A 16,966-nucleotide genomic window follows, 5' to 3' on the forward strand; every position below is an offset into this window, starting at 1 on the left:
AGTTTGACAAGTCCCTTCATGTCGTTATTATCCTGCTGAACTGGCAATTTTTCATCTGATTAATACATGCTCACCACTGTTCCTATTGAAAGATCATGCAAAGAGCAACCGAGTGAATGGGGCTTCAAAGATGGGGGAGAAAGAGATTGGAAAGGGAGGGGACAGGAAAAACAGCTCGGAGATGTTTGTGGTGGGCCGTTCATTTAAAAGCCTCATAAAAGAGAACAATTTTGCTGTGTGGAGAAATGAGGAGGGGGAAAGACGGGAGGGAGGCGGAAATGGCAGAGCGCTGTTTTTTTTCTCTGACTTTGTCAGCTGGAACAGTTTTAGGACACTAAAATTGCTCCTCCTTTACTAGAAAGTACAGTCATCTGTCTCTCCGGTCCCTTGTTTTCTCAGATATGAACACACATAAAGACACTCATTGGTTTTCCATAACAAACATTTGAACATCTATTCATATACATTTGTATTATTTATTAATATATTTACATATGTGAAGTGTGATGGGGTTTTTCTGCTATTCTTTAGCTTACATTGCTAATCCAATAGGTGCTTTATGAGTCATTGAATCATTCAATTAACTGATTCATTTATAAAATTCATGCAGGAAATATGGCAGGAATGAAATGCCATGCTTTGATGTTGTGTGTGTGTTGCATTGGGCAGAGAAAAAAAATCAAAGAAAGTTACTGACAATATTATCTAAAATGTAGTTAACAAATATTAACTTTGGGTGTCACATAAAAGCCCAAATCAAACTTTCTGAAAGCATTTCAGCAAAAAAGCAAAAGTAAAAAGTGTGTGTGAGTAGATTTTATGCTCGAGTGAAAATAATTTTTTTTAAGGTCCAGGAAAGAGAGAATTAAAAAAGGAACTTTATTTCATTTTCATTTCCAAGTACAAAAAGTATGAAACAGGCAAAAAATGTCATTCCTTTACATTTACACTACATCATTATCATTATAAATATCATTACCATTATCATTGTTAAAAACCACTTCAGAAATGTCTAATACTGATGATGTATGCAGTGAGAAACCCATAGCACCATTACTGTTCATAAATAATTATTTGTTTCTGCAAAGTGGAGAGCAAGAAAATCTCACCTCCAGCCTTATTATAGAAACCTGATTTTTCTGACCTTAAACCTGACATTAAAAGATCAGAAGCTAATTTGAAATAAGTCACATTCTGCCTGTGTCCAGCAGGACTTGAAATGACAATTTAAAATAGGCAAGACTACACATGGAGAACAATAATAACAATAACCATAGTTATAATAACAATGCCAATCATTAATGACATAATTAATCATAGTAAAATGTACCAAACACATTACAATAACAATAGTTATTTTGAGTTGAAACAGATGAACAGCTCTGCTCTATAGGTGTATTTAAACTGGCCTATTCCAGAAGCTGCTCGGCTTCTCTCTCCCTGAACTTTGACCTGTAACCTTTGACCTTTCACGTACAGCAGGTCTCTATAGTCGAGCCGTACTTTGTGCAAATATCTTTGGTGAATAAAAGGTGCAAGGAAGGTCAAATACAATAGTCCTTCCATACTATTAATTCATTGGCAAAGGCACATAATAGGGTGCAGGATCTTTTCACTGGATCAGCAATGTAAAAAAGCAAAATCTGAGTTAATGAAATATGTCAAAGTGAGATCATTTCGAATATAGAACATGTCAATCAAACAGCCGCCCCGGCTGGAGTCAAGTTCGGTTCTGGGGAAGGAGATTTTCAGAGAGGATAAAGGAGGGATTATATACTGAAAAGAAGACTGAATGAGCAAAAGTGCATTTCACTGATAAACCGTAACCAAGTAAGAGATGGAGGTGGGCTCTTGTCTGTCTCTCTTATCTCCCACTTCATTTTGGAATTTTTTTTATTAATGGCAGAGAAGTACATGTAAATAGAAAAACATACGATACGCATCCTTCACTTTTTCATCGCGCCCTGCTTGCAGACCTTTACAGTCTGACATTCATTTTCACTCCATCCTAATAAAAATTTTCCAATTCAACATCCTTCCAAATGCCATCTACTTGTATCCCTCTTTCTCGTCTCTTCCCGTGCCTTTCGTGTTCATCTCTAAACCTTGTCGAGCAGAGAGCGGTGACAGTAGAGGAGCGCGCGAGGGGTGCCGTAGCGGCGGAAGAATAGCAGAGCCCCCAAAGTGACAAGCACACAGGCCAACAGAAAGAGAGGGATGACGATGGTTGCGGCTCCTCCCATGGCCCCGCCTTCTGACTCGTCCACCTCAATGATGAGCACTTCCTCATCTGTGCCAGTCCTCTTCTTGGGCTCCTCTCCTTCACAGCCCATCCAGTCAGTCAGTACTGATTTGGGGTAGCCTGGCTCCACCTTCAGATGCTGGTTGTTGAACTTCCAGTACTTATTGGCTTTGTAGAAGTAAGTGTGGGCTGAAAAAGTGTGGAAGAAGTTGATTCAGTAAAAGTGGCTCTAAATTTCTAAACCTCTAAAATGTTATAAAATGGGATATTCTTTAGATAACAGATAGTTTGGTTTCTGGCTTCTGATTGGTCAATACAGCACTCCAATCATATATTTAGACCTCAAAAGTTTGTGGAAAACTGAAAAACAAATGCTACTGTACCTCCATCTTCGCTCATGAAGGCTCCTTTGATGTTATCCGGTACTCCTTGCCATACACTGATAGGTTTGGGGTAATCTGGATCTACAGATCTGCTTTTCTCATTGAAACGGTAATATCTGAGAAAACAGAAATGAATGGCATGAATGACAAATTATGAAAATAAATGAAATGGAGAAGTTCACAAAAAGAAAAGTAAGCATTTTTAACCATATGACGCAAAATCATTGGATTTATAACCAGAGACTAAATAAGTCATGGTGAGTAATACTGGAAACCTACTTGGTTCCTCTAAAGAAGTAGGTGTTGCCAGTGGGTGTGTAGAAAACAGCGGCGTCCAGCTTGTCTCTTGGTAGGCCTGTGCCTAGCTCCTTGAAAGTTTTTGGATAACCTTCCTCCATTTTTGCCTCATTGAAAACCCAGTACTTGTCACCTATATAGAAGACAAGCATTATTGCAATTTGTGACACTTCTGAAATCCAGAGATGCAATGCAAAATGAAAAATAGAGAAGATGGACGCACCTTTGAAGAAAACAAACTTTCCATCAGAGCGTTCGTAGGCCGCATTGATTGAGGGTGGCAGTCCCTTCCAGAAGTGTCCAATGGGCATGGGATAGCCCTGCTGAGGTTTACCATCACGCATTCTCCAGAACCACTTTTCCTGTGGAGTAAGAGAGGGTGTAAATATATATATATATATATATATATATATATATATATATATATATATATATATATATATATATATATATATATATATATATAAAAAAAAAATATGGCATGTACACATAAACATAATCTGCATTCAGTTGTACCTTGAAGACGAACATCTCCCCGGAGAAAAGCAATGGTGTCGAAGTGTCCCTCACATATATCAGGGCCAAAGGAAGGTCGGTCTGGCCTGCGGGTGGGGGCCGGGGCCGGAGGCTGGGGCACCTCACCAGAGCCAGCACCTGTTGAATGACACATAGGTGAGCATCAGGGTTATTAGAGGTAACTAAAACTAAAATCAGAACAAAATATTTTTTATGAAATAAATGCTAACTGGAATACAAAAAAACATGATCAAACATATTTACTACAGAGAGTTGCCAAAGTGACTTCCTCATTTTCTATTTTAACTTGAAAAAATAAAAAAAAAAAATGTCTATGCACATGAAACAAAACAGCACAAATATAAATATTAAATAAAAATGTATATACAATATGAAAATACTAACATACTGATTTGATTTGAGTAGATTATTGCTATGTTATTCTGAAAATGCGCTAGAAAAATTTTAATAATGCATAATTTTACTAACTTTTTTTGCTGTTTAAATATCTATAAATTTTAAAAGACAGAAACAGATATCAACCCATATTTCCATTTCCATTCCATTTGTAATATCACCGTTTAAATGTCTTTACAAAAAATACTAACTTTACTATGAATGAGTCAGCATCTACAATTTTTTATTAATCTTTATTAATGATTTATGAAGTAACTTACATACAACTTACATTATTTTTAAGTTAGCTATTTTTTTATGAATTTATACACTTTCACGTTTTTTCTAATGACTTGGCTTGTAAAATGAGCATAATAATCAATAGATTAAACTGAATGCATTGATGCGACTACCATATATTTGCTGGATCCCCCGTCTGTCATCATCAGGAAGCACAAAGTTCTCTGTGTCCATCCACTGGTAAAAGGGAGCCATGATGGCAGAGGGATCGCCTGAGTGTTCCAAACCCAGAGCATGACCCAATTCATGCACTGCCACCAGGAACACATCATTACCTGAAAGCAAGGCAGAATGACAATGCTCTAAATATTTGAATATACAAGTCCAGCCCGAAGTTTGCTCGGCTGACAGACACATTTCCACATTCTCCTATTCTCTGCTCACCTCCCTGGTCAACATTGCCTGTTGTCCAAGGCTCTGCTGCATCGAAATGGGTATCACCTCCGATACCTTGACCAGGGAAGTATGCATGGGCCAAGAAACCTCCCTCGCCATCAAATGGGGTGCTGTCTCCGTGAAAGCCTTCCGCAAAGTAAAGCATGATATCTGCAAACTTGTCCACTTTGCCATTGATTTGACTGTATGGGATTTCACGGAACTTGAGTGGGATCACAGCTTCCCAAACCTTGAAGGCCTTCCTGATGGCCTCGTGTGTGGCTTGTTCGCCCACTTTAGGAGTGTAGTTCTGGATACTGAGAAGAAAACATATGTACTTATTTGGTAAATGCGGGTGTGTCTTTTAGGAAGGAAGTGCAGAGATCTGAAAACTTGTTCTACTTTTGAAAAAGGAAGAGCCAGGCTAGAGTACTAAAGAAGTTTAAATTTGGAGTGGAATGCAATGTGTAATCAGCTTAATCATAATCAGTTACTATCTATATCTAAAGTGTTAATTACAAGTGTAAAGAGGGCCACAGTTTTTATGCATTAAATGTATTTATGTGCATTGTCAAAAGCAGTTTCATACCTGAAAGTGACTTCTTTTTTTTCCCATTTCAGGCCCTGGATGACATAGCGTTTCTTTCGTAGGTTGCTCTTCAGTTCAGAGCCAAATTTATCTGGAACTCCACACCTTGGCCGCTGCATGGCCCTGACAACAGCATTTTCATTAAAAATATCGTAATGTGGGTTTTAAACAAAGTCTTATTGATTTGGAATGACATGAGGGTGAGAAAATAACAACGTAATTTTTATTATTGGGTGAACTAATTCATGCTCTGTCGGGTCAAACTTCATTCATTTGTGGTTAAAGACTGTCATTAACATACATAACATTGAGTTCTTAAATAAATTAAAAAAAACAGTTATATATACTAAATTATAACAAATTAGAAATGTATGAGATTGGGTTAGACTTACGAGAGAGTGGCTGGATCCATAGTGCCGGTGACAGTGAGGCCATAGAACTTCTGCATAGCGGATATAGCAGTGATGATGGATTTAGGAGAGCGAATTGCCTGAGCCCGAACATCGCCAGGAGGAAGATACCCATACTGCTGAAGCCATGCCTGAGAAAGAATGAACGTTACATTAGCACACGTGCAGCAGTCATACAACACTTCTTTACCACTGCAATGAAGCGCACTCAACAATGAAGTGGTATAGCGCAGAGACACAAAAAAGGTTTCTCTGGATAACATCACTTGTGTCAGAGCATGAAAGTGTCACTGCTGTTAAGGTGACCTCAGTGAATTAAAGGTTGGGCAGAATGTTTTTGAAGTGTACTCACTGTTCCAAATGTCTCAGCGCAGCACCACATCCACATGACATGCTGTCTGAATTTATAAAATTTAATTGTACATAAACCTGCCAAAGTCCACAAACATCAGTGACGAACCACAGTGCAAACACAAAGATGTGTGTTAGTGTATGTGTGTGCTTATGACCTGGTTAAACTTTTGTGGGTAAGAGAGTGTGCGGATGCTGGAGAATCTTAAAGGCTTTAACTGTGGAGTGTGTGTTGTAACTGTGAGTAACTGTGTGTCTGAGACTTTATGACCCTAATTTAACTTTAAGGATGTATGTGTGTGTTTGCAACCTAGTTATAATTTTGGGGGTATGTTTGCTGAAGAAAAGTCACCAGACTTTCACTAAATCTGACAAAGTCTGTCTTGGTTTCAAAAAATATATACCGAAATACGCTGTTTTTATACTTGAAAGAATATGTACTTGTATATCTTTTTTTCAAGTTTATATTATATTTTATTACATTTCTATTAAAATAGGGACCAAATTGTCTCCAGAAGCTAACAAAACCCAAGAGCTAATTTGAAATGAGTCATTCATAAATGTATGTAAAAATGCCCTTTTTTGTTAAAAAAATGCATTCTTTAGGACTACCCACACTTGGGTAAAAACAGTCCAGACTGAGCTTTGAATTAGACCAGTTCCTCTTTCTGACGTACAGAAATAAACACTGAGAACATGAAAAGAGAGAAAAGGGAACACTAACAAAGAATGAAACATATAAAATCTAAATATATCTCAAAATGTACACTTAGACGAATGCAATGGTAATGTAATTATGTAGCTTCAAAGACCTTCATGTGTTTTTTGTTGAAGTTCTGCTTAAAGAAGCTCTGCTTATAAACTTAAACTCAAAGAAACATGGTTTTGGTTTATAGTCTTTCTTAAGTAGAATTTTCATTTGTAAAAATCTAATCTAAAATAATAATAATAATAATAATAATAATAATAATTAATAATAATAATTAATTGAAAAACCCAAAAATGTTTATTCTGAATATTAAAGAGACGTGTCCCCTTCACGTCTTTGGTATTTATAGCCCTGATTATAGCTATATAGGTAGCTGCAACCTAATGGTCTTATCTGGGCTGTTAAACACAAATGTTACATGTTTAGTAGTGACTGTCTGTTAGACTCAGCGGTAAATGTCTCATTTTAAGGATCAGACAGCCAGTGTCTCCATTCCAACCACAAAGAGTGTCAGCAGAAATTACAAGCAGTTTTCAATAATCCTTGTGACCTCAGACTGCCTCCCTTTCTTCTTTTCTTTCTTTCTTTCTCTTTCTTTCTTTCCTCTGAACAGTGAGTATCTGAAACTTCTAAGAAGAGAAAAAGAAGAAAGAGCACCATGGCAAAAGAAACGGCATACTTTCAAGCTTACAGGACCTTTTGAGTCACGGACACTAAGAACTGTGAATCGTATGAAACTACAAATACACTCATGTTAGAATTCCCTGAAATGTTGTCAGCTGTTAAGTGTTTAATTTCTAAAATTATATTCTGGATATCTCTGTTTTGTAAGCTAACTGCACCTTCAAAAAACAAAGACAGCATAGTTTACATATTAAGTGTCCTATAAACTGTGTGAATATATAGATAGATCAATTTACTGCAATTTAAATGTATTGTTTAACAGGAAATCTGTAGTTGTCTTAATATATACTAAAGCATATTATATGCACTATAGTGATTAGGAAACAAACCCAGAGAGCAATTCCATTAAATCAGTGAGTGCTTTCACACTGATTCATTCATGTTGTAGAGTTTCCAATGAGACTTGAGGCCATATCGGTTCGAGGAGGTATAGATCGGGATAACACGATAGCGTAGTGTTAACCTGGTCGGCCTTTGCTCCATTTTCTTTTTCTCAGTCTGTCATTTAATTCCTCTTTTCTGTATGAGTGCTTTCTGTGTGTGGTGGCTCCGCTGTGGTGACGCACCCCGTTTTTGTAAAAACACTCTAACTCATGAGGATAAAAACGTTTCCCTCTCTCTCTCTCTTACTCCCTCTGAAGGCCACTCTTCTCCCTCCCGAAAAGCCTCAGGTCTCCTCTTGATGCTGCCAGCGATCCCAGCATGCTCTGCTGGCCTGGAACTCCCAGTGGTGGGCGTCAAAGGTTCTATTTAGAACCCCTCTGCCGTTCCCCTGACCGAGGAAGAGCGAGTCACTGTGTGGCCATGCGTCAGCTATTACCATGCAGACAGGTAGCCTTTATGTAATAATCAAGACAGACGCTGCCATCATGCGCAGGTCTGGGAACAGATTTCAACAGTAACCATTAAGTCACACAGGATAGTGACTGGAAGATGTGAGGTTAAGCGTAATCACACGCTGTGACATCACTGCCGTGCACACCAGGAAAGCTAACACATGTTACAGGAAAAATATAAATCAGCTCTTAATTAAAACTAACAGAGTCAATAAGATTAGGGGCTTCCTGAGATAGGCTATTTCTGAAAAACTATTTCATCATTTTATGGTGTTGCAACATGGGAAAACACATTCCATGTTGGGTTGAGGAACATGTTGTTTTTCTGGTAGGCTGTGTGCAGTGTTAAAACTACACAAAAAAAAACTGTGCACAGCCCACAACTATCCAGATCTCTGATTCTTATAGTTTTTCTGCAGAAAGTACTGCTGTCAAACTTTCCGTGCTTACGGGGGGAAAGCTGCGTTTATGATTTTAACAGCTGATCTGCTGCTCCTAAGGTATAAGAGAGGAGAAGAAAAGAGAAAACTGTAACTAAAGAGAGCGAAAAGAAACTGAAGGGGAAAAAACCTTTAGATTTTAGAGATTAAAAGTAAGTTAGAATCCTAAAAACTGTATTTTACTGTTACATCTAAGAGTTGCTTATTAGCATGCATATTACTAGAATATCAGCCATTTATTAATGCTAATTAAGCATATATTAATGCCTTATTCTACATGACCTACTTTCCTAATCCTACCCAATACCTAAAGTTAACAACTACCTTACTAACTATTAATAAGCAGCAAATTAAGAATTTATTGAGGGAAAAGTTGTAGTTAATAGTTAACAAGTGTTACCTATTATAAAGTGTTACCCTAAAAACAAAGGGTAGGAGAAAAAGAAGAAGAAGAAAAGGAGGGCAGAGGTGAGTCTGAATGCACGACAGAAGGACTGAGTCAGTCGTTCCTCCTTGTCTGTGCCAATGGAAAAAACAGAAAATTTTAGAAATTAGTGCCCGCGTCTCACTCTGCATCTTCCCGTGGAAGATCAGATCACTGACCCATTTAACTGAGCAAATCAACTAATATTAATAGTTCTCATCTCCACAAAAATCATGCAAACTTCAATGTATCTCAATCGCTATTAATCTGAGAATACAGACATTACATTAATTGTCTAAATCCAGCATTTACAGAAGTATGAAACTATCATCCATATTTAATTCACATAATCACTTATATGCTGCAGAATTGCCATAAAAATGAAACAGTCATTAAAAGAGAGATTTTGTTGTTTGAGCTTTGTTTTGCATCTTATTAAACATCTAAACTGCATTTCATCCATATTTCAACTTCAACTGATGAAGGTCTGAAAGATTCAGCAGAGTTTCAGCAGATGCTTTGCATCTGTAATACTACTTAAACAAATACATCATCCCTCGTCTATGGTCTGGAGAGGGGGGGCAATACCCAGCTGTTTTCCATAAGGAATATAACCGAATTTCTTTCTTTCTTTTTCTTTTTTTTAGTACAGTATTCAACACAACAGCACCTGTAACAACAGCAAAAGTGCAGGACTGCTGTCTGAGGGATTGTTAAACTCTCGCAATTCCTGGAAAAGTCATATCATACCTGTAATTCGTTTAGTTCATTAGCTCAGAATTGTTTGTATTGTTTGTAGCTCCAGGTGACGAAAACGTCTGTATGGTAAAAGCATATTAATAGACATTGTACTAAAGCTAAACCAAAAGTCTGAAGAGTAACAGCAGGCATCTTGGCATCTGTGATTTAACCTTTTGTGTGACCTTTATCTTTGATCAGGCGGCTCTAGCATGAGGAGACTGTTATCGTCTTTGCAAAACTGTGGAGGAATCTGCAAAGCTGAATTTTTTCCATACTATCCTTGGGTACATTTCTCAACCATCTCAGCAATGTGAAGGAGTGTGAGAGTAAGGAATGAAGGGATACGGCTAGAGACAGTTATTAAAATGTCTTAAATCCTTGCTCTGATCTTGTTTTCTTTATTTTAGGCCATTAAGATTTCCTGGCTTGCATCTGTGACAGAGACGCCAAAACGTCCTGAAAATCAGTCAGTCGTTCTCTCCCACTCGCAGTTATGTGTCTACCAGACATGTAGGCCTATTTCTGAAGCAGACGTTAGGATGCTTCTGGGTGTATAAACAAACTGATATATCTAGTAATATATCTACTTATCAGTCTCAGTCTCAGGTACAAAAAAAAAACCCTGCAGGACAGGCACCACAAAAACTAGACTTGCATCACTTTAATAACTAGCCATCTCTATTTAAATAAGAGTCCTGGAGCCTCTGACTCACTCCTGTTTTGTTTTTAACCTGATATTTAGGGGTCTGAAAAGACACAGCTCTTCTCATCTGTGTTCAGCAAAGAATTATGAGGTACATGAATACACTTGATGAAGGAAATCCTGATACACGGAAACATCTGAGAGCATCTGTGTCCAACAATGCAAGCTTGAAAGACACACAGACAGACAGACAGACAGTAGAAACACACACACACACACACACACACACACACACACACACACACACACAAACTGTGTTACCTCTGGTCTGACTTCTTTGTCACTGGTCCCGCTTTGCACCAGAAATACGCTGGCGAGGGCGAGTAACGACTGAAGCTTCAGTAACATTCCTCAATGCGCGAGACTACTGAACTCGAGACACAAAAACGCTCTAGGCTCCGTTCTTAGTTTTCTTGTCTAGGTTTCCGCAGCAGATTCTCCTGAATCAGACCATTCCAACAGTGAGAACGTTTCCTTAAAACTCAAAAAGCGCACAAAAAAAAAAGAACGAAAACCTAACTTGCCTAATTTATAAAGTGTGCATAATCATTATTAATGAAAAGCTTTTCAAAAGTAAAACTGGACCCCAAAAAATAGAAAACTATCTTCAAAGGTTAAATGTACTTGTCTTGGTTTCGCTCTATGCTCTTATCTTGCGTTTTCTTTTGTCCGCTGATCTTTCCCTCTCCACAGGCGACTTCGGTGTCAGATTGGAGACGTGGTTGTTTCACGTTCCCTGTGCTGCTCTGCCTGCACTACCGCGATCTCACTGGGAGGAGTTAAGAGGGATCGACCCTGCAGATGTGCATTTTTCCCATTCAGTGACTTTCAGGCGGAGGTTGACTTTTTAAAGACGAATTTCATTCTGTGTCCGATAAAAGCATCCACTGGGCCACTATAATCTGATAATTAAGCAATAAATGCATTATTAGTGTTTTTTTCATCAAAAGTTTTAGATACACTCTCAGATAATTATAAAAGATATACTTACGATTTAAATTGTTGTTTTTGTGCCTGTGTATGAATGTCTTTATGCAAAACTATAATAGATAATGTAGATATACAGTGGTGGCCAAAATGCCAGTGTTTTAATGATTGAATCACCAGTGTGTGAATACGTACACACATGGTATTAAACTAAAAATTTAAATGTTTCCACAAACATAAATAAACCACAATTTTGATCTTACAGGCAAACTGGGACACATTATTTTAAATAAAACAATACTATTGGAAATGTAATTTAAAAAGCATAATGTCAGTAGGTCAAACTCATTTAAATTATTAACTTCATCATCAACAACAACATAATAATAATCATCATCATCATTAACTGCGGCCGGCAGATGCTTTGGCTGTTTAACACCCAAAATCTGGAACAATCTACCTAACATTGTTCGGGAGGCAGACACACTCAGTCCGTTTAAATCTAGATTAAAGACATCTGTTTAACCTGTCTTACACATGGCACACTAATATGCTTCTATTAATCAAATCCGTTAAAGGATTGCTGGGCTACAATAATTAGATCAGCCGGAACAGGGAACACTCCCCATAACACACAGTGTTCTCATTACATCGTAAAAAGAATGGCATCTTTGCTAATATTATTCTGCTACTTTCTTATTGTATTTCTCAATCCATATCCAGATCACACACACACACACACACACACACACACACACACACACACTATAGGTCCTTTACACAATCTGACATTACTGCGTTTGAAAATGATCTGGAAATTAAGTGCTGGTTGAGGAGAACTGGCCCCCCAACTGATTGATTGATCACAATGGTTTTTTTCCCCATTCTGTTACAGAAGGACTTTTGGTTCCTTGCTGCTGTCGCCTCTGGCTTCCTTAATTAAAGACTCTTAAAAAATTTTAGCGTTGATTTGATTACAAAGATTCTATTGAAACCGAGCTGATCTAGACAATGACATCTATGAATTAAAAAATGAAATGCCTTTAGCTGACAAATGAGCGTTTAATCTTGACATTACTGACATTCTCCAATTTGATACTGTTCAGTGCTTTGATAAAATCACTATATAAAGATGATTGATTGATTGATGATGATGATGATAATAATAATAATAACAACAATAATAATAATAATAATAATAATAATAATAATAATAAAATAAGTGACATTTCCACTGATTTGACCTCTTGCCTATATTCTTACTTTTCTGTTAGGCTACTATTTTCCCTGCCACTGGATGCCCGAATACTTTGATTATATCTGTTATTCTTGCTAATATTATTTTTGGAATATTATAATATGTGGAAAGTAGCCGCGTTTAAACTTTTTAAATGGTAGTGTACTTTTGACAAAACAATAGCGGTATTGAGGATCTTGGTGTGCAGCAAAGTCGGCCAAATGCTGGAAAGAACTAAATAAAGCGCTAACTGATGACATCTAGCGTTGAACGCTGAACATTACACTGCGCGCGTGGCGTCACTGAACACGTAGATGGGTGGCGCATCGTCTCCCACATACGAAACAGAACTTACGGAAGTGTCTGAGAACGAATGTCAACAAAAGAGAAGGAGAAAAGGTATGGTAAAGGCAAAGTTCTAAAACAATTTTACCTCGTGAAACAAAACAATCTCGTTTTAAGCAGCTTGTGTCATGGCACCAGTTCTCAACAGTACCCTATTGCGAAGTAAAGTAAGTAACAGGAAGCCAGCTAGCGTTAGCTGAAATTAGGCGAGTGAGAAAGGCTGGCAAGAAGTCGGAAACCAAACTTTCGGAACGATGCGCAAGTTTAGACGCTGGTCGTCTGGCCGGGTACTGTCGAAACCTAAGGAAGCGCCCTTAAATATATGTCTCGGCTGAATGTATGAAATGTCACTGAATAGATTGACTGTTTCGTATCTAAACGCTGCTGCGCTACTCTGCCTAACACCGAGTTGCGTCATTGTTGAGAAATGAGCGAGACAGGAAGTCGTCCTTTTACAGATGTTTTTTAGGCAATAACCGAGTATTTCATGTCGAATTCATATGTTGATATTTAATGACTTTCTGATTGAATCAGTTACTTGAAATCCAAAAGCGAGCGCGGTATTGAGCTCCAGTTGTCATTTTTTTCCCTTTATCTAAATGATGGTTGTTTATGCTGTTTATTTTTGTCTTCACAGTTAAACACTTCCAACAAGACGCTTTGTTGACGATGGCGCCAGTAATTGTGGCGAGCTGATGGATCTACCGACCATATTCTTTCCATAAATAGTTTTTTAATTTGGGTTTTATGAGACAACGACAGTCACCGGCTTGTTAGAATGTCTGTTTACCATAGCTTTTGCGTTTTAGTTGTTTTGTTTTTATCAGGTAAGATATCATGATTTTGTCCTTGAGTGTGTATCATGCAAAAATGGAAGAAATGTCTTATCTGATGCAGACATTTCATGTAGTTAAAAAAATGCCTTGCCTTAACCAACGGTTACTTACCGGGACTTTAGTGTAAAGCTAAGTAGACACAAAGGTTGTGGTGATTAGCAATAAAAAATAAACATTTAACAGTCCTTGTCTTTTTTGTGATAAACTTTGTCTTTGCTCTGACAGTTCCTTGCACTTTGGAGCTGGCCTTCGGTGCTGGTAAGTAAGAGCTTGACATCTCTTTGTTTTTATTTCCGTCTGAACACTCGTTTTAACACCTGATGCCCTTGTTAAAAATACAACATTCCTTTTTTTTTTCTTTTTTTTTTAAAGTGACTTTTGTTTACATCAACTATGCAACTGGACTTTTTTTTTCAGCACGACTGGCCTTTACTTTCTGTAGGCAGCTTAGGGTTTCTTTACAGTTCTGCATTTTGATGTATTAAATATATTTAAATGCTCAGTATGTTGTTTTAAGTACTTTTCTGCCTGCTTTTCACGTCCAAAATATGTTCTCAAATAACTTGTTTATTGTGATTTATTTCACATAGAAATTTAGGTTTATGTCTTTGCTTTAACTGTCAGTTTTAGGTCATTGTGATCACTCACCCAAAATACTACAGTCCAGACAAGGAGAGATCCGTACCTCTGCCCACCATGCCTGGTCTTCCCGTCCACTCAACTGCAGTTGGTTGATAACCTCAAAAGTTGGCGAGCGTGTCATCATCAGGTACCAAATCTTTTCTTCGATACACCAGAAATCAAAGCAGTAACACTTTATTTTTTACAGTGTCCTTGTTAAATATGATACATGCGTGTACTTACAGTAATAACAATCCTAAACCAAATTTGATTACACTTTATGTTTTAAGATGTTATTGTTACAGTGTAATTATACTTTTAATTACTGTGGAAAATTAAAGAATGACATGTATGTACTGTATTGTTAAAGTTAGGTTTAAGGTTTGTCTTAGGATTACTTGGATCTAATTATGCGTATTATATTATATTTTACCATTGTGTTTTGTAAAACTGTACATAATGAATGTAAATGTGAAAGTTAACCCGATAGGAGGATCAGTTTGTAGGTAAGTAAATAGGTAATAAATGGTGTTTGCTGTTAACAAGGTGAGAGATTGCTTTGATCCTTTCAATGTAAACATTCACTTTTATTTATGTGTCGTTTCCTTTGTTTCCTCAAGTTTTTCCCAGTTTGAAACAAGATGCGGGCAGGAATGGGTGTCTGTGGTTCCTCTCACTGGCTCTCCATCCAAATTCTGTGGTTCCCAGCTTCCAGCACCATTTGAGATGTCGGGGGGAAACATTACAGTGACGCACCACTTCTACCCTCATATCTACCCAGTAACAGGGTTCCATCTTTCCTATATTAAAGGTAGAGTGCAAATGTCGCTGTTTCCTGCCCTCCCACTTTCTTTATTCAGACAGACTGTAAAATCCTGTTTGTTTGTTTTTATGGTTATCCTTTAGTGAGTGTTTTGACAGGATCTTTATTCATCTTTTCCCCCAAACCCTCCAGATTCAGGTCCATGTATTCAAGACGAGTTTGAATGTTACAGTGAGCGTTGTCTTCCAGCATCATGGCGCTGTAACGGACAGGTCGAATGCCTCGGCGTGGGCGATGAGCTTGGCTCAGACGAGGAGGGATGTAACGACATTAGCCCTGAACCACACATATATGGTGTATGTGGGGGATACTTGGATGCATTTTATGGTTCGTTTACTCCCCCTGTGCAAATGGGGCATCCGGTTGAGTGTGTGTGGACAGTTGATCCCCAGGATTCACGACCACTCAAATTAGAGCTTCAGCAGCTGGAGCTGGGTCCTCAAGACATGATCACAATCACAGACCAGCCCCAAGGCACAGGAAACATCATTAAAACAGTGAGTTTATAATGTAGCTTGATCAATGTAAATTAATCTATGCCAGTTTTTTTTTTGTTTAGTTTTATTTTCATTCCGTTTTAGACTTTGATAATATGGATATTAATTCCTACACCCCTCTCTTTGCCTATTACAGATTAACGCTGTGTCTAATAACAAAGCAGTGGAGGTGGAGTCCCACACTGGCTTGCTTTCACTGATTTACCATATGGAGCCGTCAACAGAAGGGCGGGGCTTTAATGCGACCTATCGCATCACAGATTACTGCCTTCCATGGGAGGAGCTTTGTGGAGGATCAATGGGGGGATGTTACACTGCAAAGCAGCGTTGTGACGGACACTGGGACTGTCCTGAAACGGGCCTGGATGAGGAAGGATGCTGGGGATGCCCAGCTGGGCACTTCCTTTGTGGGATTCACCAGCCAGGACGAACAGTATGTTTCTCGATTCATGATCGTTGCAACTACCAGCTTAATTGTGCAGATGGGACTGATGAAAGAGAATGTACCATCTGTCAGCCTGGGACATTTCACTGCGACAGTGACAGGTTTGTATATGCATAAAAAAAGTATACACTACTGTTAAAAAATGTGTGTGATGGCAAAGCTGAATTTTCAGCATCAAACATTTCTTATTATTATTATTATTACTATTATTATCAATGTAGAAAACAGTTGTTCTTGAGGGCTGATGTCCCTGCAGAGTTCCAACCCTAATCAAATACACCTTAACAAGCTAATCAAGGTCTGTAGGGTACAGGCAGATTTTTTGTTGGAACTTACAGGACAGTGGCCCTCTAGGATCAATGTTTCCCACCCCAACTTTAATGATCTGGACATAAAAAAAAACCAAACATTTATTTCAGCTTTTTTGGTTTGTTTTCTGTTTGTTTCTTGCTAAATAAAAGTAATAATTTCTTTATATTTATATATATATATATATATATATATATATATATATATATTTTTTTTATTTTTTTATTTTTTAATTATTATTACTATTAAAAACTCTGTTTAATAATTAAAACAGGTGTGTGTTTGAGAGCTGGCGCTGTGATGGACAGGTGGATTGTAAGGACGGCACAGATGAGCTTAACTGCACTGTGACCCTGCCCCGAAAAGTCATAACTGCAGCTACCGTTGGAAGTCTAGTTTGTGGACTTCTGCTGGTCATTGCTATGGGCTGCACCTGCAAGCTGTACTCCCTACGCACTCGAGAGTACAGGTAATGCAATTTAAACCATATAATATGTATACAATAGCTGGATTTGGTCAGAATGTCATTT

The 16,966-nt window shown here is 37.9% G+C and overlaps 2 protein-coding genes across 2 annotated transcripts in view; one reads left to right on the top strand and one right to left on the bottom strand.

Moving 5' to 3' along the window:
* Positions 1 to 860: 860 nt before the first annotated feature.
* On the bottom strand, positions 861 to 11,143 carry mmp14a (matrix metallopeptidase 14a (membrane-inserted)). Its single transcript, XM_043245375.1, is given in 11 exon segments — positions 861 to 2,431; positions 2,626 to 2,741; positions 2,905 to 3,055; positions 3,146 to 3,284; positions 3,439 to 3,460; positions 3,462 to 3,576; positions 4,248 to 4,409; positions 4,519 to 4,826; positions 5,099 to 5,221; positions 5,491 to 5,639; positions 10,658 to 11,143. Coding segments are annotated over 11 exon segments (1,704 nt in total). The 5' UTR covers positions 10,745 to 11,143; the 3' UTR covers positions 861 to 2,099.
* Positions 11,144 to 12,862: 1,719 nt separating this feature from the next.
* lrp10 (low density lipoprotein receptor-related protein 10) overlaps positions 12,863 to 16,966 on the top strand; it is a 6,538-nt gene continuing 2,434 nt past the window's right edge. Inside the window, exons 1-8 of the mRNA XM_043244602.1 lie at positions 12,863 to 12,959; positions 13,543 to 13,732; positions 13,967 to 13,999; positions 14,366 to 14,510; positions 14,983 to 15,173; positions 15,318 to 15,682; positions 15,819 to 16,228; positions 16,711 to 16,905. Coding sequence (XP_043100537.1) covers positions 13,684 to 13,732; positions 13,967 to 13,999; positions 14,366 to 14,510; positions 14,983 to 15,173; positions 15,318 to 15,682; positions 15,819 to 16,228; positions 16,711 to 16,905 — 1,388 coding nt within the window. The 5' untranslated portion in view covers positions 12,863 to 12,959; positions 13,543 to 13,683. The remainder of the gene's footprint in view (positions 12,960 to 13,542; positions 13,733 to 13,966; positions 14,000 to 14,365; positions 14,511 to 14,982; positions 15,174 to 15,317; positions 15,683 to 15,818; positions 16,229 to 16,710; positions 16,906 to 16,966) is intronic.

Source organism: Puntigrus tetrazona, chromosome 7 (genome assembly GCF_018831695.1).
Source record: "Puntigrus tetrazona isolate hp1 chromosome 7, ASM1883169v1, whole genome shotgun sequence".
Classification (NCBI taxonomy): domain Eukaryota; kingdom Metazoa; phylum Chordata; class Actinopteri; order Cypriniformes; family Cyprinidae; genus Puntigrus; species Puntigrus tetrazona.